This window comes from Caretta caretta, chromosome 3 (genome assembly GCF_965140235.1).
Source record: "Caretta caretta isolate rCarCar2 chromosome 3, rCarCar1.hap1, whole genome shotgun sequence".
NCBI lineage: Eukaryota > Metazoa > Chordata > Testudines > Cheloniidae > Caretta > Caretta caretta.
The window spans coordinates 143,874,740-143,896,707 of NC_134208.1; the positions used below are offsets into that span (position 1 = coordinate 143,874,740).

The following is a 21,968-nucleotide window of genomic DNA, read 5'->3' on the forward strand; positions in this document are numbered from 1 at the left end:
AAACTCTCTGGTCACTCGATTTCAGACCTAAAGGTCGCAATATTACAACAAAAAGACTTCAAAAACAGACTCCAACGAGAGACTGCTGAATTGGAATTAATTTGCAAACTGGATACAATTAACTTAGGCTTGAATAAAGACTGGGAGTGGATGTGTCATTACACAAAGTAAAACTATTTCCCCATGTTTATTCCCTCCCACCCACCCACCCCCCACTGCTCCGCAGACGTTCCTGTTATCTGCTGGAAATGGCCCACCTTGATTATCACTACAAAAGGTTTTCTCCCCCCCACTCTCCTGTTGGTAATAGCTCATCTTAAGTGATCACTCTCCTTACAGTGTGTATGATAGCACCCATTTTTTCATGTTCTGTGTGTATATAAATCTCCTCACTGTATTTTCCGCTGAATGCATCCGATGAAGTGAGCTGTAGCTCACGAAAGCTTATGCTCAAATAAATTGGTTCGTCTCTAAGGTGCCACATGTACTCCTTTTCTTTTTGCAAATGAAGGTATGCGAGTTGTGGTCCCAGCTCATATTCTGTCATTGCACTGGTGCTCAGACCCCAAAAATGTGTACAAGGGAGCACCTCTCTTCACACCACCTCCTATAAAGATGTTGAACACCGGTGCATCAGAGACACAGGTGCACACCTGGACTACCTCCAGATAGTCCCAAAAGGACATGACTCTACATATAAACGTTCTAGAATTTGAGTGATCAGATTTGTTAGCATAGCATTCCAATGTGTTCTACAGTTTTCCACCGTGACAGTCGGTACCCATATGTTCACCCCTTTTACAAAACTGTTAAATTTTGTACAAAGCATACTGTGTAAGGTATCATTTGAAAACTCATGATTTGCTGATCATAATTGTCCTGGTAAAATGTGTGGCAACATTGTATGTAAAGATATAATATTTTACTGTATAAAATTATGAAGACATGTCCCATCATGTTCTGGAGGGCAGTCAGAAACAAGTTCCCCAGAGACAAAAGGTAGCTGGTGCCTCAGCCAGGTGTCAACTAGATCAAGTGGACCACCACCTTAAGTGGCTACTCTTTGGCAGGAGAGAGGGTGTGTGTGGGGGGGAAATCTACATTTTGACAAAGAAGCAGCTTAAGGTTCCTGGCCACATAGCTGAACATCAGCTGAAAATGATTCTTGTGTAAAAGAAAGGGCTATAAGGCGAGAGGGCAGAAGCCACAAATCATCTCTCCCTTGCGCTCTGCTCCTGGCATCATCATCACCTGAAGGACAAAGGAAGCACTAGTGGAGTAGGGGAGAGATCCTGACTGAAAGAGGTTCAGTCATTAAGACTGCAGGAACATGTGGTGAGAGAGACCTTTGCTTGGTATTCACTTAGCTTGTTAAGTTAGTTGCATTTTACCTTTTATTTCCTTTTAACCAATTCTGACTTGTATGCCTCATTGCTTGTAATCTCTCAAAATCTATCTTTGTGTAGTTTATAAATTTGTTTTGTTTTATCTAAACCAGTGTGTTTGGATTGAAGTGTTTGGGAAACTCCATTTGGGATAACAAGATTTGTGCAAATCATTTTGTATTAATGAAATTACAGACTTTATACAAGTTTGTACTGTCTAGGAGGGTTCTGGACAGTATAAGACGCACATTTCTGGGGGGGAAATCTGGGACTGAGAGTTTGCTGGTGTTGCCCTACAGTGTAATTCATGAGTGACTGGCTGTAGCACTCATACAGTATCGCTGGGAGTGATTTACATGCTGGAGGTTGAGAGAGCAAACCAGGAGTGGTTGCTTTCACAGTGAAGCAGCGTAAAAGGCATCCCAGCTTGAAGAATTGAGGGGACATAGTTGTCCATCAGTCCAGATTGTACCCTTTTCTTCAACCAAAAAAACTTCAAAAACAGACTCCAACGAGAAACTGCAGAACTGGAATTAATTTGCAAACTGGACACCATCAAATTAGTCCTGAATAAAGACTGGGAGTGGATGGGTTACTACAAAACTAATTTCCCCTTCTTGTCACCCATTACATTGGCCTCATGAGCACTACAGAAGTGATTTCCACTCCTTCTTGTCTATTGTTGAGAATAGCCAAATCCCCTCTTAATTGAATTGACTCGTTAGCACAGTCCCCGCACTTGGTAAGGCAACTCCTATCTTTTCATATGCTGTGTATTTATACCTCCCTACTGTATGTTCCACTCCATGCATCTGATGAAGTGGGTTTTAGCCCAGAAAAGCTTATGCCCAGATAAATTTGTTAGTCTCAAAGGTGCAACAAGGACTCCTTGTTTTTTCATTGTACCCTGGGTAATGTCACATCCACTATGCAGATTCTTATATATAGCACATCTGCAAAGTATTACGTAACAAGCAAGGAGATGCCAGGAGGCAATCAAGTTACATACATAGTGCCAACAATACAAGATTACTCCAGTAGCTCTCCATCTTAGCGCACACCATTCATCAGCAACCATGAATGGTTTCTGAAGAATTCTATCACCCCAATATTTCACCAGTGAGGAAATCCCATTACAGATTTGTAAAAGCGGTAAAGAGTCCTGTGGCACCTTATAGACTGACAGACTTATTGGAGCATTACAGACTTGTTTGTCATCAACACTAAATCTTGTGCCGCATGGAGTCATGCGCCTGGGATTCTAATACAGGACAGGATATCTTTTTCATACTGCGGGATCAGGGGCTCATGTATGCATTTCCACAGATTCCCCTGAAACCAAGGGCATTATGGCAAATCAGATGGGATGCAGCCACACTGATCATCCTGATTGTTCCTTTGTAGCAGACACCGTTCTAGTTAGCATCATCTCAGAATGTCTACTCAGCTTCGGATGGCACTTCCAGACAGTCTAGACATAACAGCATAGAACCAAGAAAAATACAGTCCAGGTGTAATAGCATAGAACCAAATACTTCATCCAGACCTGAGATTGCTGCATCTGACAGCCTGGATGTTGACTGGTTGCGTGGTATGACTGTTCACTGTTACTTCAAAACATTTGACAACAGGGCAGAAAGCTCTTCACGAGGAAAACATATTCTTCTAAATGGAAAAGATTTTCAGTTTGGGCAGCCTATCATATCCGTGGTCCATTGAAGGCCCCTATACCTAAAATTATTGATTACACTTAGGTGTGGCAGAATTTTTCTTTTTTTTATAATGTCAGTGGATAATATCAAGGTTTGTTTTTTAACAATTGTAAATTTTCATTCGTGCAAAACTATGGGTTTTAAGCACTTTTCTATTTTTATCAGTTGAAATTTTCAGTTGTAGGAAATTTGGAGTGGAGGTTAAGACAATGAGGGAGGGCTTAGCTAGCAAGTTGAGAGAATATTTTCTTAATTTGGATTAGTTCATTCAGAGTTGAGAAATTGATTAGGAATTGAAAAAGTAAGAGAGCTTTTTTTCCCCTCTTTCTCTTCCAGTCTATGAATTAAAAACCAGTTGGGAAGGGATGAGATCTGCTAATTCTAATAACTTGAAGGGCCAGATTTTCAATGCAAGATAGGCACCTAACCTGTTTAGGGACTTCTGAAAATCCCGTTAGGCACCCAAAGACCTTTGGAAGTGTGGTCTGTGATGACCAGAAACAATCCATCAGTTTACTAATGACAGTTAATTCCTTTGTTTAATAAATCAGTTTTAAATGGAAAACATACTTAAACTCTTTTTTCTTATAGTTTTAACTAAAAGCAATTATAAATGCTGTTTTTGTATAGTTTAAAATGAATCTGAATTCTAATTTCCATTCAAATGCAGCTTGACACAAATCCAGAATAAAACATTTTCTAGTAAATAAGATTTGAGTTAGTCACCATTTTCTAGCAAAATAAAAATGTAAAATTTAAGAATCTGAATAAATGTATGTGAAGCTATATAATTTCTTAAATATATAGTGTATCTTCCATGTTCGCAAAAAGATCCAAATTTAGTATATAGATATTTGGTTTCATATAAATATGTTTTAATGGTTTAGAAAAATAACTAAACCACAAATGCAAACAAGAATAAAATCAGTGATTTAAACCAAGATTTCCTTTGTGCTGATTTAAGTCATGTTTAAAACCACGTATATAAATTACGTTTTATTTAAATCAACCCATTGTGCTGAGCAAGGTAGAAAAGATTATAAGGAAAAAATTGGGGAAGGGTTAAGAGCTCAATGATTTTACTGCTTGCTCCTTCGACGATTGTGGCATCTCCCTAACCTTACTCATTATTACCATGATGTAGCTTCTTTGTGATGAGGAATATGAAGACAGTCAACATTTACCAATAAGCAATGTATATTCAGTTGATTACAAAGGAGCGACGGTAGTTCCTAGGAATAAAAATAAGAAGGGAACATAAAAATGGTTTGAACAAGAAGAAAACTAATCTTTTTTTTTTTTTTAAAGGGGACAATACATCTATTCCGCAAATCACAAAGAACAATAGCTAGCAAGTTAACACAGGAATTTAGGTTGGTAGCAGCTGATCGAAGGGTAAGTGAATTTGTAAAAAATGGATTACAAATGTAATTTAATTGTGATTGTGCCTAAATGATTAGTATATTGTTAACTTTCCAGATAAAATCTTTTACCCTTTCCTAGCTATGGTTTCAAAAGAGGTTAAGTAGACATTTCAATTTATACTTTAAGTTAAAAATTCATATGGGTTTATGGCCTTGTACTTAAGTGTGTGTTGAAGTAATCACAGAACTTGAAAAATGGCCGAAAATATATCTGAAGAATGGTAGGAGAACAATTTAAGAATTAGTGAAGTACATATTGTTTTATAGATGGCCTAAATAGTAGTAATCTGCTTCACTCCACTATTAGCTGCACCTGCATTATTTTCACTGAGTTTATTGTAAATTTTAATTACTTCCTAATTTATGTGGTGTCCCTTGCCATTGATTTTGAGTGCCTCACATTTAATTTTAAATCAAATATGTGATGATCATAAAGCCTTATGGGAAAGGTAAAACATACTTGGCAGTTAAAGCTCTATCCAACTCCCATTTCTTTAGGGTAGAACTGAACTAGGAGCTCTGTCCTGAAATAACAAAAAAGGGCAATAAGGATTGTTCTGCACATGGTATCTCGATAAGACTCAAACCCATCAAGAGGGAATTTTAAAGTAGCTTTGCAAAACTGTCATAAAAATTTACCACCATAGTCACAAAATCTGTATACCTGCTGTTTACTTTGATGAATGATTATAATGAAAAATCATGCAATATTTGATTTGCCATGAAACAGAATTAAACACTCTTGGTGAGTGAAATTTTGAAAGGCTGCTTTGAATTGTTTAATTAAAATAGGAGCTAAATCCTGAATTCCTTCCTCAGACAAAATTTCCAGTGTAGTGGGGGGAAGGAGTTTTGCCTCTGTGAAGAGTGCTGGATTCGACCCCTACTGCTTTTTTTTTTTAAAAAAAAAAAGCTTAAAGTTTAGGGTCCATTCTCCCTCTCTGTCTCTATCCCGTTAACGTTCAGTGAGAATGGTTTTCCCCCACCCCACTGCTATCCATACCAGCAGTACTCTGTTTACAAGTAAAAATACTCTTACTGACTGCCAGAACTGCAAACTCAGCCTGGGATCTGAGAGTCAAGCTGGGTTGTTTCTTATGCATCATCACTAGGAGTAAATGTTCTGCAGGCTAAATTAGGTCCATATTTGTACCTGTGCAGCCCTGCTGTCTTCAGTTTCAGCCCCAAGTGACACTGGTGCAGCCCATTGGCTACAAAGGAGATGCACAAGTGAAAAGGAACTTCTGAGACAATGTACATGAAGGAATAGCTTCCAGCTCTCTCTTCGCTCTGTTGTTTCTCCACAGTTGATAGGAGTAATACTATAATATATTTGTATCACTAAGTCAGCCGGTGTATACTTTACACAGATCTGCAAGTAAAAAGGTGGCATTTTTACATAGTTAATTATCAGAGTAGAATTGTATTTTGAGGCTAATGTTCCATGATGCATGTACCATGATGCCGTTGAAAGTGAGTTGTCAGGTTGCCCATAAAGTTAGCAGAGGGAGGTGAGGGCATTTAATAGTTTATTTCAAAATAAACCTTTTTTGGGGAAAAACACTACATGTGTAATGAAGTATTGCAGACTTTTTAAATCAAGCCAGGCATATTTTATCATATTTTGTCTTTTAAGCCAAAGGGTTACTCATCTAATTACTCTTATTAACAGTCCTGGAAGATCTTGCTGTTTGGTGCAATTAATTTAATATGCACCGGTTTCCTGCTTATGTGGTGCAGCTCTACTAACAGTATAGGTATGTTCTTTTCTTGCATCTAAATAATTGTTGTCTGTTGATTTTTAATTTATAGCAGTGCCAGCATAATAAACAAGCAGGGCCCTGAGTATAACGGAATTAGACGGCTGTGCAACTGACATCATAATTTATCCATTTTAAAGCTACTGCATAGTCAGTTTAGGAGAACTCCTTTTCTGCAAGGCTTAGGAACTGCACGTGGCCAGTGAATTCTTCAAGGTACTCACTGTTCCCACAAGTGCTTCTGAGGCTGCTTTCCCTGCCAGTCCTTCTCTCAGAGCTTCCTTCATGCAGAGTTTAGAATCTTAGCACTAGTCCTTCAAACCTTTTCTCAAGTCAGTAGTCCGATTGACTTCAGTGGAGACCTTCCCCTCCAACTGTGAGGTAGTGGCAGTGGCTTCTCCTAAATCCATGAGTATTCTGCCCTGTATTCCCCAGCCTGTGCTGCAATGTGTGTCCCGGTTTTGCATACAATACCCAAGATGTTCCCATGTATCTGCAATGCAGATACAGTGCCTATATTTTCACTATGTGGTGCAGTTTTAATCTTATTTCAGTCTGAAAAAATTATTATCAAAACATTGCTCTAGTTCCTATCTTAGCTGAACCAGTTCACCCATCCCTTTGTTGTAATACATACACAGGCACTGTTATGGTTGGGATGGAAACCTTAACTGAGAATTTCCTGACTTTTCCATGTCTAAATTCCCAATCTTAACTTTCATGATTGGATGCGCATTAGTGACTAAATACTTCAATATTTTACATGGTTTCACAGAGCTAGTGTTGTGTTAATCAACTTGTTATTAAATGAAATATTGGAGTAGTTAGTACAGACAGAAAAATACAAAAATGGTTTTAAGATGTACATTTTCATACTCTGAAATAAGTTATATTTTCAGCAAAGAGAATTTGTGCAGATAGAAAATGGTAGGCAGCTGTCTCAGAGACATTGAGGGACACACAATTTTTGAAGGCAAAATCACATATAGCGTTCTTCGTTGCTAATAATGTAAAGTGTGTTAAGTGTTTAAAATTTTGTTTTCACAGCTTTAACTGCCTATTCTTACCTGACAATCTTTAATCTTTTCAGGTACGTTTTTTTAAATCTGATCCTACAATTTATCAATGCTTGTAAGAATATTCTTTTTACTAAATTTGAAATAGGGTAAAAGTAGGATGAATAAATATTATGTACCAACTACAGAGTTATTCATGACTTTTCATAAATACAGGCAAGAACTGAGTAGTTGGTTTAACAATGTTTTAGATTGTGTATATAAGATTGTGTGTTAAATAGTACACAAACTTAGAAGAAAACAGTGACTAATATCACAGCTCTGATAAGAACAATTTAAAAAGTCAACTATATTTAGATTTCTGTACACAGCTGCCTGACATTGTTATAACAAGGTAAATTGAAAACAAAATCCACACTGTGTGCCAAACTAGTATCCCTTTAATTGATTGACTCAGAAAATTTTACCACCACCAGTTCCACAAGTATCATTTGTAAAATGTATTTGTTTTAGCTTTAGGGTGTGGGAAGTGATTTTTAGTTTTACTTCTGTTTTAAGGGCCAGATCCTACAAACACATTGACTTCAACAAGACTGCTAGTGTTTGTAAAATTAAGCATGTGTAAGCATTGTAGTCTCTTTGACTGTATTTACTGATTTCTGACCTCTATTCTTGAAGAATGGGTGGTAAATCTGTAGTTCATTTTCTCACTGGGTATAGTATATACCAATTCAGTTCATTAAAAGAAAAACTGAATCATTCTTAAAGAATATGTTGAAATATTGGTGATGACCTAAGATTACTAAAAATTGAAGTCTGCTGGAAAATGTCTGACAGACTGACAATATCTTATATTGTCCTGAACGAACTTTATGGAAATAAGATAAACTTTATTGAATTAGGAATAATGCTTTTGGGGTACATTGTATTAAAACTACAATTGTGTATGTGTTGGTGTGGCATTGTATTACTCCTGGGGGGATTCTGTGCCAAAAATTAAAAAATACTGTGCACAATATTTTAAAATTCTGCATATTTTATTGGTCAAAATAACCCAATATAATCATGCCAGTTTCAATTATTTTGGTAATTTATTTCAAAATACCTGTCAGCAAGTATGTCTAGAACAGTATCGACAACAAAAAAGATTCTCCCAGGAGTAGAGAGTTAAAGAAACCCTTACAACAACCCAGTTCCTGTTCCTCTGTTATGCTTTTGTCGGACGCTTCCATTTGGGTGTGTCACACATGCCAGCTGGGCATATCTTGGGGGGGAAACTCTGTCCCACATCTTTTAGTCAATTCTTGTTTATTTGCTTCTTAGGGTTACTATATTTCAAGTTCCCAAATAGAGGACACTGCCTGGAGGAGGGGGACTTAGGAGTGGGGTACAGTTTGGGGGTGTCAGAGGGGTCTGTGTATAGTGCAAGGGAGTATTTCGGGGGGTGCTGGAGGAGGGGATTTGCATGGTCGTGTCTCTCTCTTCTCCCCCCTGCCCAGATGCCTGCATCTCCTCCCCCAGAGCGCAGCTGCAGGCTACATTCTGTGCAGCTTCATTCCTGTCCCACCAGGCAGAGACTATCCATACCTGCTGATAGGGATGGGGAGCATAATTTAAAGTTTTGTCCGTCCTTGGAACAGCTCGAGTCACACACGAACCGCCTTTCTCCCTCAGTCTACCATCCTGGAAAGCATGTAGTACCTTCTTTAGTAGGACAGGGGAATGCTAATGTACTTCCTTCTTTATCAACCCCCTGGAGAGAGATACATATACTAAGGCAAATTGGATTCTCCACAGACCAACATACAAAGAAAGGCTTTGTGGATAAATAGTCTGGTTTTAAACTGGCTCATGGTCTTCTTCCTAATCCAGCAAACAGACAGGACCCATGTTCCACAGAGGGCCCTGGTCTTTAGGGTAGAGTTGGGGCACTGGGTGCTGATTCTGAGCTGACGCAGTGATGAAGTGAGCTGTAGCGCATGAAAGCTTATGCTCAAATAAATTTGTTAGTCTCTAAGGTGCCACAAGTACTCCTTTTCTTTTTGCGAATACAGACTAACACGGCTGCTACTCTGAAACCAGTGATGAACTGGTAATCATAAAGATTCTCCTAGGGTGGGGTTTGAAGGATTTACCTTGCCAGAATTCTGGTAAACTTATTAGTAGGTTCTTTTATTGTTTTTAATGTTTTTCTCTGTGATGCTTTTTACTTTAAGAATAAAATAAGCTTTCATAGATAGAACTGTGATACTTACAACTTTAGCAATTATACCTGCTAAACTTCTCTGAAGAGAAAGCAAGCAGGTATCCTTGGGCAATCTTTCTGCTCTGGGAATAACACATTGAATAACTGTGCAGCCTGGAAATACCCTGGTCAGAAGGTTTCAGAGTAGCAGCCGTGTTAGTCTGTATTCGCAAAAAGAAAAGGAGTACTTGTGGCACCTTAGAGACTAACCAATTTATTTGAGCATAAGCTTTCGTGAGCTACATGTTACATCTGATAAAGTGAGCTGTAGCTCACGAAAGCTTATGCTCAAATAAATTGGTTAGTCTCTAAGGTGCCACAAGAACTCCTTTCTGGTCAGAAGGGAGAGAGATGCTGGCCTACACCCAAGGGAGGTGATGGCCAGGGGAGCTGGAACCCTGTGGGTAGATGCCCTTGCTGGACCACTGCAGTAGAAAATACAGATGCAGTTACCCTGAACTGCGACAGTTTCATTTGAGGTAGTAGTACATAAATCACCCAGAATCTTGGTGAAGTGAGCAAGACTATGAACTTAGGTAGAATAATTCAGTTGTACTTCTCTTATAATTTGAGGTAAATAGAAAAAAGAGCTTTTGTGTACAGTTTTCTTATGAAACTGGTTTTGTTTTTTATTTAGCTTTTTGTGAAGTAGCATAATTACAAGTTTAATGTAGATACTGTTTTGTATCAGATAGCATACAGTATTGAAATTTTTACTATAATTATGTTTTTTCCACTTTCGAACAGACAGAAAACCACAAACCTTTTGCTAATATGAAGAAAACATTTGAACAAATGTGCATGACATTTGTTGGTGCTGCCATCTAAAATGTGCAGCTTGTTGGAAGAAATAAGAAGCTGATCCAATGAGTATTATGTAATAGGCAAGTTAAAGTTTCATATATGGAACACACAACATCTACAAGAAAACTTGTGGGTTAGCCATTTTAGGTTTTAGCAAGGGAAATAATGTGGCTTAATCAGTAGGGGGTGCATGCATATCCTGGATGTTACCTGATTGCTAGCAAAACATTTATAAATCACAACAACATGCATGCAAGAATGGCAGTTGAAAAGCAAAATGTCTTGGTCAAGACTTTATATTAAAATAAGTTCTAGTCTCTGACCAAGTTATTGTGATAACACTTGAATATCTAAATGTGTCAGTTACTTCTCATAAAATTACTGTACTAACTCAGTTGAAATTTCTTGTTTTTTGGATCAGCTCAGAAGACATTTATTTCACCGAATGGAAAGCTTTTTAAGGAAAAGCTGTTGGGGCCACTTTTGAGTTATCTGAATGTTAATTTTAAGAAAAATCCCCTTTTAGTTATTACTAAACACAGCTTTATTTTGAGACTTCAAACTCTGTGTGTACTGTACACATCCGGAATGAAACTGCTGATCTGTAAGAAAACTAACTTTGGAAATATTATTGATTGTAAATTGTGTGCCAAGTGTGCACAGAACATTATTTCCTTAATTTTGGGAATATACCAAAGTGGAATGCCCTGAATATTGGTATATCAGAGATGATTGGTATATCAGAGATGAAGACTTTTCTAACTATCTCTCAGCAAATTCTTTACATGGGTTTGATCTCTTGCTCAGTGTGAGCAATGCGCAATATTTTTGCTGCAAAAATAACTCCCTCACTCTTTCAATTTGTGAGCTGCATGATGGCTTATAACAAATTAAAATTTTACTTCTGAAGTAAATTCAGGTGCTCTGGATATGGGCAGTGTTACAAGGAATGAAAACAGGCTGAAATTCTGTGAGCAAAGAGTAATGCTAAACATCAATATATTACATTGTGTGGATGTGTCTGTCTGTTATGTGATAAGTTCTTTGTCCAGTCTTTAACTTTTTCAGTAATGATCTGGAAGAAGGGGTACAAAGTGTGCTGTGTAAATTCACAGACGGTACTAATTTGAGGTGTGTTGCAAGTAGCATTACAAACAAAAATAATTAAAAGGCATCTGCAGAGGAAAAATGTGGCAGAAAAGAGCGTTCATCTTGGAAAAATTCAAGTTTAATATGTCAGAGAGAAAATAATCTGAATCACACTTACTCAGTAAGAGGTAGAAAAATACTGAGAGAGACCCAAGGATGGTAGTGGATAGCTTATTAGGTATGAGCTTTGCATGAGCGGTTACAGCCAAAAAAGCCAGTTTGATTTGGAGCTGTATACAGAGGCGTCACAGTATGGACAAGAAGGTAGTAATTCCTCTTGCATTGCTCTGAGACCCATGCCTAGCATGTTACATTCAGTTCTAGGTACTTCAGTAACAGGAAGATATAAACAAATGGGAAGGAATTCAGGGAAAAACAATAAAACTTAATAACTGGAGGTTACTAGTTTAATATTTCTTCTTAAACAGTTTATTTTGCTAACTATAGTTGGGGACATGATCACTGTCTACAAATACCTAAAAGGTGTAAACACTAGAGAGGCAGAAAAATTATTTGGGTTGGTTCAAGGAGTTAAAATTAATAGTAATGGAAAATTTAGGCCAGTACTGAGGAAGAACCTTCCCAGTGGTGAGATTTGTCTTTAAAATATTGTCATAACCATACAGCTAAGGGTAGCCTAAAATTCCTCCTTACCTGTAAGGGGTTAAGAAGCTCAAATAACCTGGTTGGTACCTGACCAAAAGGACCAATGGGGAAAGAAGATACTTTCAAATCTTGGGAGGGGGGAAAGGCTTTGTTTTGTGAGTTCTCTTGGGAAGCAGAGAAGCATCAGGTGAGAAAACTCCTTCTCCTATAACCCATCCTAAAAGACTCTCATATTACAAAAATTGTAAGTAAAAGCCAGGCAAGGCATGTTAGATTATCTTTTGTTCTGCTTGTGAATTTTTCCTTTGCTGGAGGGAGGTTTATTCCTGTTTTTTGTAACTTTGAAACTAAGGCTAGAGGAAGTTCTGCTGTGTTTTTGAATCTGTTACTACTACTACTGTCCATCATACAGTTGGTCTTAGACTCAAGAGAATCGGGAATACCAATGCTTGAGTCCTGAGGAAGACAGGCCATTGAGGTTATGCCACCATCTTTGGCCTTACAGGCTAAAATGATTTCCATTTAACAAACTAAAGTGTTACGATTTTTTAACTTCACCCTATTTAAAAGCATGCAACTTTATTAAAAAGGAATATAAGTAAAACAAATGGATTAAAGGGGGAACGTTCTCAGTGCAGTAAAAGAACAATGGAAAACCTTGGCTTATCAACTCTTATTTGCATGTTTCTCTGTTGCCCTCTAGTTCCCCTTCAAAAGAATTTTGAGGGCACAAAGAGACTAAACTTTAGCTTCTTTTTCTTATAGGAACTTCAGTGGAAAAATATATTGCATTTGGAGTTGTGATAACCTTATTGTAGTCTGAATGATGCTGGGTTTTGGGGAAAGTTGATGGTGCCCCTTGTAAGTACAGTACATCCTTTGATCTTTTATGTCGTGAGGTTCCCTCTGATATAAGGGATTGTATTGGCTACAGCTCCACTATAACTCGTTAGCTTTCCTCATAAAACATACACCAGCGGCTTGGTCCACAGTCCAAATGTAGACAGAACTTTCACTAAATTCTAGGAAATCCTTGCTAGCCTAGAGATTGCCGGACTGGGTTCAAAGTGTAACTGAAGTCTTACAGAAACGTTCAAATTAAGGATGTATTCTGAAAGTTAAGCTACATTTAATCTATAAAATATTTAGTTTGTAATAGTTGATTATCCTCATATCAGTCTCCTCCTTTTTTATTTTAGTTTGATAACATGCCTAATAAGCTACTGGGTAATGATGAAGAAGCCCAGCCCAGCCTATTCTTTTGGGTAAGCACGAATAATTAAGGCCCTACTTAACTTGTGATATTGCAGAAATTGCAGATTCTGCAATGTTAGGTTTCTATCGCAGTTTGGCAGCAGGAGCCCTGCCGTGTGCGGGGCTGACGGTGGGATCCCCAACTGCCCGAGAGCTGAGAGCAGGAGCTCAAGCCCCTGCTCTCACCCCAGGCCTCTGCTCTGATCGCTGAGCAGCTGCTGATAGCAGAAGATTGTGGAAAAGTAATAATGGACTTTATTTTTAGTAATAAAGTCCATTATTACGTTTCTGCAATTTTCCATGGCTTGTCCACAGTTCAGCTACAATTTTTTGATAATCCCACAATTCAAGTAGGGCTTTACTAATAATACAGTACTAATTATTTCATGTGCCATGAAAAATACATGCAAGTACATTAGCTGTGTATCTAAAAAGTTCCCATTTATAAAAATCTGTATGTGTGTATGCATGCTAAAATGTCTTCATAATTAGTGAGAATTTTTGACTCCATTCCCATTAATTTATTGCACTGTATTTGTTCAATAATGTCCAGTTTGCCCATTGTTGTGGTACATAGGCACACTGAATGTCAAATAAACATCTATAGTATCTCATAAATCAAGGAGACACAGGTATTGAGAATCTAACGTAAAAAGTCCTAGGATAGGGATGGAGAGAGAGGTAAATTGCTTAATTCTATGGTGGGGATTATAGTGAGAATTTCCTGTGGACCTCTGATTAGTTAACTATCCATTTGATATGGATTGTTGGCCTAAAGAAACTTGAAAATAATTACTCCTCCCTAAAATTCTGATTCACTTCTATCTGCCCTACTGGAAAGAATTAGAGGTGGAAGGTTGTCTGCTTGCTCCCCACAGATCAAAATGAAAACCCTGTTAATAGGTTGTCCAGTGTTCTTAACTTATTTCTCAAATTTCAGGTTTGAAAGATTTGAAGTACTAGCAGTATTTGCTTCCACAGTTCTGGCACAACTTGGAGCTCTTTTCATACTCAAAGAGAGGTAGGAATGTGTACTGTTTCTGTTGAGATTTACATCTGAAGTTCTAACATGAGAAGGTACTCCACTCCAGCTTGAGTAAAGCTCAGACATTTTTAAAGTATTGTAAAAGAAGGATAGTCATTAGAAAAAGCTCCAGATTTCTTAAAGACAGAATCATTTGACAGCAACAGGTAATGTTATATTAGCTTATGTTGCCGATTTGTACTGATTACTATATACATGGACTACAGGAAAACTGTAAATGTGATTAAAGGAAAACTTAAATGGTCCTACTAATTGCATATTCCAGATACTCTGTTAAGGATTTAATAAGCAAGACAGTACGTCTTCTCATATAGTTTGATCACTGAGATAAATGAAGCAATGGTGAAAATACATAATTTTGTGCAATTATTTAACTTCAGTATTTTCAAGTGTTCATCTGTTAAATAGCACCATATTTATGATCTTAAAGCAATTTTATCATAGAAGTGGTAGTTTAATTTATGGGTTTGTCTATTTTTTATTTTTTTTATTTTAAGCTCCTATTTTATCAATCCATCCAAATTTTCTCCATATTGATACTTGAACTACAAACAGTTAGTTCCAGGTACAAAATTTATTTGTCTATTTTTTGATTAAATAAGTTAGTTGAGCACATCAGAGAGAAATAATAGTTTTAGTTTCAAGTGCTTAGCTTTAAAACTGTTTTTAGAAGCCATTAAAAATTATGATTTTTTTACATCTGTAAATCGCCTATAATGCCTGCACACCAACTGTGTTTTTTCTTTTAAATGCCTACAGCTGTATTAACAACCTAACAGTGCCACTGATCTTGTGAATCATTGGCACCGTGCCATGGATTGATCTTTGATAAAGAGGCAGTGTCATAGCCATGTAAGGTCTCCAGATGTAACACTGAATTTGCTTGCCTATGAGTTTACATGTTGAGAGTGTTTTCAGAACTGTTACATTCCTGTTGGCTTTAGTGGAATTGGTGGCAGCTGAGCACCTCTTTATATGGGGATGGTATTTCCAATTCAGGTTTAGTTTCTCTCCACTAAAACTTGTTTTAAACTATTGTCACCTTTTCACACATTCATTTGATGTTGAAGAGGGACCCTTTAATGGTCTTTTTGGCAGGATTACATTTTTAGATTTTTAGACTACCCTTAGTAGCCGGATGCCCAGCATAACCTTGAGTTTCTCCTGTGATGGCAATTGCACCTCATCTGGGACAGTATGCTCTCTTGCCTTACTTGTATATTAGTGTTTTCTAATACTTATCTCAGATTTTCTCTGCTACAGTTGAAGATTAATTCTTTGTTACTACTCATTGACTGAGGAGAATGACTGATCTATGTCTTCATTATAACATCCTTTTTATTTAGAGGGTTACTCTGTCTTCCTTGTTTGTCATTTCTCCAGTGGTAAATTATACCGTTTCAATTTGGTGCCAAGCATATTGGAATAATTACTTCATGTGTTGTCATAAAAATGGCATACTTATCCATACATCTCAATACAGCATTTGCCATTTTTGCAGCGTTGTTGAAGCATTTAATTTGGCATCCTGTATCCCACTTGTTATGTTTATTTGTGAGTTTAGGTGCCCAGAAATGAAAATATATTTTAAAAACTAACTATATAAAGGAAATAATTTAATAAAAACAACTAAAATTGACAATTTATTTCTTGTAGTACAGAACGGTTTCTGGAACAACCTGAGATACACACGTAAGATTGGATTTTTATATATGAAACTATAATTTTTTGTCAGTTTACTTCTGTTTCTAATTCTTTATCTAGTACAAAGTAAGAGTGACCTGGCTTATCTAGTATTAAACTGTTTTCAGTACATTGAAAAGTTATTACCATAGGGCTCGCACGCAGTTTGGAACACAGAAATATCAATCTATGGTGTGCAATTACAAATTAGTCTACATGAGCCCATAAATAGTCAGATAGTTGAAGAGCAGTTACATATTTGTTCCTTGTAACTTAGTGCTTCTATTAATTATTTTTAGGGCTGTCAATCACAGTTAACTCACGCGATTAACTCACACGATTAACTCAAAAATTAATCACGATTAAAAAAATTAACTGCCATTAATCACAGTTTTAATCACACTGTTAAACAATAGAATACCAATTGAAATTTATTCAATATTTTTGGATGTTTTTCTACATTTTCAAATATATTGATTTAAATTACAACATAGAACACAGTGTACACTGCTCACTTTATATTATTTTTTATTACAAATAATTGCACTGTAAAAATTATAAACAAAAGAAATAGTATTTTTCAGTTCACCTCATACAAGTACTGTAGTGCAGTCTCTTTATCGTTAAAGTGCCACTTACAAAAGTAGATTTTTTGTTTGTTTGTTACATAACTGCACTCAAACAAAACAATGCAAAACTTTAGAGCCTACAAGTCCACTCAGTCCTACTTTTTATTCAGCCAATCGCTAAGACAAACGTGTTTGTTTACATTTACGGGAGATAATGCTGCCCAATTCTTATTTACAATGTCACCAGAAAGTGAGAACAGGCCTTTGCATGGGACTTTTGTAGCTGACATTGCAAGGTATTTACATGCCAGATATACTAAACACTCGTATGCCCCTTCATGCTTCGGCCATCATTCCTCAGGACATGATTTCATGCTGATGACGCTCGTTTAAAAAAAAAATGCATTAATTAAATTTGTGACTGAAGTCCTTGGGCAAGAATTGAATGTCTTTGGCTCTGTTTTACCCGCATTCTGCCATATGTTTCACGTTTTAGTAGTCTCGGATGATGACTCAGCACATGTTGTTCATTTTAAGAACACTTTTGCTGAAGATTTGACAAAATGCAAAGAAGGTACCAATGTGAGATAGGTACGGCACTTGACCCAAGGTTTAAGAATCCGAAGTGCCTTCCAAAATCTGAGAGGGATGAGGTGTGGAGAATGCTTTCAGAAGCCTTAAAAGAGCAACACTCCGATGCAGAAACTACAGAATCCTAACCACCAAAAAAAAAAAAATCAACCTTCTGCTGGTGGCATCTGACTCAGATGCTGAAAATGAACATGCGTCAGTGTGCACTGCTTTGGATTGTTATCAAGCAGAACCTGACATCAGCATGGATGCATGTCCTCTGGAATGGTGGGTGAAGCATGAAGGGACATATGAATCTTTAATGCATCTGGCATGTAAATATCTTGCGACACCGGCTGCAACAGTGCGATGTGAACACCTGTTCTCACTTTCAGGTGATGTGAGCAAGAAGCAAGCAGCATTATCTCCTGCAAATGTAAACAAACTTGTTTGTCTGAGTGATTAGCTGAACAAGAAATAGGACTAAGTGGATTTGTGGGCTCTGAAGTTTTACATTGGTTTATTTTTGAATGCAATTATTTTTTGTACATAATTCTACATTTGTAATTTCAACTGTCATTATAGAGATTGCACTACAGTACTTGTATTATTAAGTGAATTGAAAAATACAATTTTTTTTGGCTTTTACAGTGCAAATATTTGTAATCAAACAAATATAAAGTGGGCACTGTACACTTTGAATTCTGTGTTGTAATTGAAATCAGTATATTTGAAAATGTAGAAAACATCCAAAAATATTTAAATAAATGGTATTCTGTTATTTAACAGAGCAGTTAATTGTGATTAATTATTTTAATGGCATGATTAGTTTTTTTAATCGCTTGACAGCCCTAATTATTTTAATATTTTTATTTATTAAAATTTCTCTTTTGAGCTTGTATAGTTAATTGAGAATTGAATTAAGCCTGATCTTACCACAAATAACATTTTTCAATATTGTGTATGAATGCTGTTGGTTTTTAAATATTCAACTGGAATTTATCATAATGGAGGATGTTCAGAAGTGTTTCATTGATGGCAGTTTAACTTTGTAACATCACAGGTGGATACTGTGAAAAATGAAGATTAATCTTTTTTTCCTCTCTTTAGGGGGCGATTGTTGGTTGGTACTTTCGTGGCTCTCTTTTTCAACTTGTTTACAATGCTTTCCATTCGGAATAAGCCTTTTGCTTATGTGTCTGAAGGTATGTGTTGAATGAACTGTGACAAGAATTAAGGAAAGGCAATGAATGTTAACTGTTTTCTTCAAATATATTTTTTGTTAGATAAGAAAAACAATTGCCATGTATGTCATTTCTAATAGTTCCATATATCTAATTAAAAGGTTTTGAATTCGAGGCGGTCTCCTCATTTGTCATGTACAAAGTCCATAGGACGCACAGAGAGTAGTACGCTGTCATCAATATGGTAAATTGAGTATAATTTCAGATGTAGCTACTACTTTGATGTATTTAAAACAGATGTAAGAAGCACTTTTTCACACAACTCTGTCAACCTGTGGAACTTGTTGCCAAGGGATGTTGTGAAGGCCAAAAGTATAACTGGGTTCAAAAAAAAATTAGATAAGTTCATGGAGGATAGGTCCATCAAAGGCTATTAGCCAAAATGGTTAGGGATGCAATCCCATGGTCTAGGTGTCCCTAAACCTCTGACTGCCAGAAGCTGGGACTGGACAGCAGGGGATGGATCACTAGATAATTGTCCTGTTCTGTTTTTTTCCCCTCTGAAGTTTCTGGCATTGGCCACTGTCAGAAGACAGGATACTGGGTTAGATGGAACATTGATCTGTCCGAGTGTGGCCTTTCTATGTTAAGAAACAGATTAGTTTCTTCTTCTGTTGTAGCTCTTTTATTCAACCAGTAAAACTTTAATGTGGATAATCTTACAATGATACAGACAGACTTGTACAAATATTTAAAGTTTTGTTAATTAAAAACCACCTTCTTTTTACAACTTACTCCTTGGAGTTTTTACTCTTTGTATAGTAAAATCACAATCATTCTCACTAATTGAGCATTATGGAAATTTGCAAATTGAATGAATGCATAACTTTTTAAAAAGTCTGTTGCATCACAAAATATATTTGTTCTGATTAGTTGTAGTTTAAATTATTTATAGTATTTCATATGTAATGCACTAATGTAGAAAAGCAGAGTGAATTGAGCAGGGAGCCAGGAACTCCTAAATTCTAACCCTGACTTCCATGTTGAAGCGCAACCATTCTGTACCACGTTTTCTATGTCAGTAAAGTGGGGGTGGTAATAATTACTTTATAAGGGTTTTGTGAGGATTAATTAATTGTAGTGGTCCCCTTCATAAATGTAAAGAGTTGTCAGTGCTTATTACTGTTTTTAATTTGTGTTGTATATTTTGAAAGTGAACTTCTTAATTGGAGACTCATTACAGCTGTCATCTTAGAGAAGGGATGAGATCTACATTTTTCAGGAAAATTAATTGAGTTTTGTAGACTAGCTTCAAAGTGAGAATTAGCAAAGTTCTACATTACCTTCATGATTTGCTTTTGACCAGATCCATCACAACGAGCTAGAAAGGAAAATAATTAATTTTATGTGGCAAAGAACCAGAAACCTGTGATGAATTTAAACAAAAATTTAAAAAATTATGTGATAAGACACAGTCATAGTAAATGGCTCTTTGTTATAACAAAGAGAGAGTATTCCTAGGGTCTGTGTGAGGATATAGAGGAAGCTGTAGACAAGGAGATGGTGAAATGTGCTGAGAACAATCATTTAAGCTAGTGAAAACTAAGGAGGATTGTGGAAAAAATCGAGAGACTTTGTCAAATGGTGTTGGGTATCTAGGTGGAAGATGATTAACTGGGATCAAGGCAAGGTACTGAAAAACTCTAAATTTCTCTTGTGTAACTGCACCTCTTCACCCCCTTTCCCCCCTTACACTAGGGTTGCCAATTTTGGTTGGATGTATTCCTGGAAATTTAATAACATGATGTAATCTTTAATTAAAGCAACCCTAGAGTAAGGGGGGGTATGAGGTAAAAAGTTTGTGGACCATTGTTTTAGGTTATAACCCTGTCATCTGAGTAGGGGTCAGAGAGGAATTTTGGCCACCAAATTTGAGCATTGCTGAATTGATTAGCTGCCCTGTGTGAGGCCTTCAGCATATATTGGGTATTTGCTACTGTTGGAGGCAGTATATAGGCACTGATCTGATCCACTGTACTAATTCCTATGTGCCTGTATGCATACAACAAATGTTACTGTCTGAGCCTCAGTTAGGAAGGTGTATTAATTTTATTTATTTATTTATTTATTCAATTTGTTTAGGAGAGCTGAATTAAATGGCTAAAAGGTGGTGGTTTTCCCCTCCACATCTAGTTCACATGTTGTGTTTGAGAGTGGATAATGCTGTAGCTGCATGTATTTACAAAAATTTCCTTTCAACGTAGTCACAGGGCCAGACTGTGCTCCCTTTCCTCATGTTGGTGAGCAGCTACTTGCATGAATAGTCCCATTGATGTCAATAGGACTACTCATGTCTGCAGAAAATCACAAGTGTGTGTGTGTGGGGGGGGTTACAAGTAGTGTGCTCCCATAGAGAGCTCAAGTTTGTATTCACTTAGACGTTAACAAAGACAATATTTTCTTTAAAAATAAACAGTGAAATCTGCAGTTGCACTTGAAATTAATCCAATTCAGATGTTGCATGACAAAAGGTTTCCAATCAACCACAGGCCAGAAAATGTTCTCCTTTCTCAAGTGATATTTGAAACTCACTGATCATTGTGATCTAATGTTAAGATGGATTATTCACTCATATTTTACTACTTCCTTACATTATTTTTTAAAAACACACCTTAAGATGAATTGTTGTTATGATTATAATTGGTACCTTTGTGTTTTTGTGAAGCTGCTAGTACAAGTTGGCTTCAGGAGCATGTTGCAGATCTTAGCAGAAGGTAAGGCTTCATGATATTTTTTCATAATAGCTAATACTTAAGTCAATATTAGTCATTATGTCATGCCAAGTTATTTTTTTACTGCATATAGACATAGTATAGGGCACTCTGACCAGGCACTGAGGCATAAGCTTGGTATTAAAACATTTCTGCTCTCTCTCTCTCTTGCTCAGCAAATCTGAGTAAAATTCCTCAAATGAGTGAAGATAATTCTATCTGCAGCAAAGCCAGTCTGAACTGCATTTCCTAGCAGCTGCTAGGGCTGCCTCACAGCTCAAAATGCTTAATTTAAACATAAGAATTTTATGGGGACGTCTCTCTTAGTCCAGCAGGAAGATGGGGGTCTCTAAAAAGACCAGGCATAGAGACAGATGCACATTGTTTCTCTCTCAGGTTTTTTCCTTTTATTTTCTTTGCGTCCCAAGCATCACAGATTTTTTTTTTCCCCCCATTGGCTGCAGAGCCACAACAAGGTCTCTCTTCCAAGAACTGAAACATTGGTTGTCATGTTTTTTGGCTGTTAACCCTTTTAGTATGTATGTTTGGACACTGAATGCTAAATAATACAGATAATTTGCAAATAGCCTTTGCCAGATATTTAAAATGTTTATATTTTGAGCCTTACACATCCCTGTGTGTATTTTATGCTGTCAGCACTACAAATACAGTAAAAAGTTCTATCTAAAAATAAGGTAATGGAGTATGTTAAACCATATTACATAACACTTTAGACATGCTGCAAACCCTACCTGTTCCCTAAAGCATTTCAGGAGTGGGATGGGCAATAT

At 36.8% G+C, this 21,968-nt stretch overlaps 1 protein-coding gene across 3 annotated transcripts in view; it reads left to right on the forward strand.

Annotated features, from left to right (window-relative positions):
* The window catches only part of SLC30A6 (solute carrier family 30 member 6), a 36,715-nt gene that overhangs the window by 8,723 nt on the left and 6,024 nt on the right, over window positions 1-21,968 (forward strand). For 2 of the 3 annotated variants that reach the window (XM_075126984.1, XM_048843640.1), the window contains exons 2-9: window positions 4,406-4,492; window positions 6,194-6,278; window positions 7,329-7,371; window positions 13,301-13,366; window positions 14,296-14,376; window positions 16,057-16,092; window positions 18,333-18,427; window positions 21,132-21,180. In XM_075126984.1, coding sequence (XP_074983085.1) covers window positions 4,406-4,492; window positions 6,194-6,278; window positions 7,329-7,371; window positions 13,301-13,366; window positions 14,296-14,376; window positions 16,057-16,092; window positions 18,333-18,427; window positions 21,132-21,180 — 542 coding nt within the window. Of the gene's footprint in view, window positions 1-4,405; window positions 4,493-6,193; window positions 6,279-7,328; window positions 7,372-12,868; window positions 12,963-13,300; window positions 13,367-14,295; window positions 14,377-16,056; window positions 16,093-18,332; window positions 18,428-21,131; window positions 21,181-21,968 lie in introns of those variants that run through there. The other variant, XM_048843641.2, reaches the window with a different exon arrangement.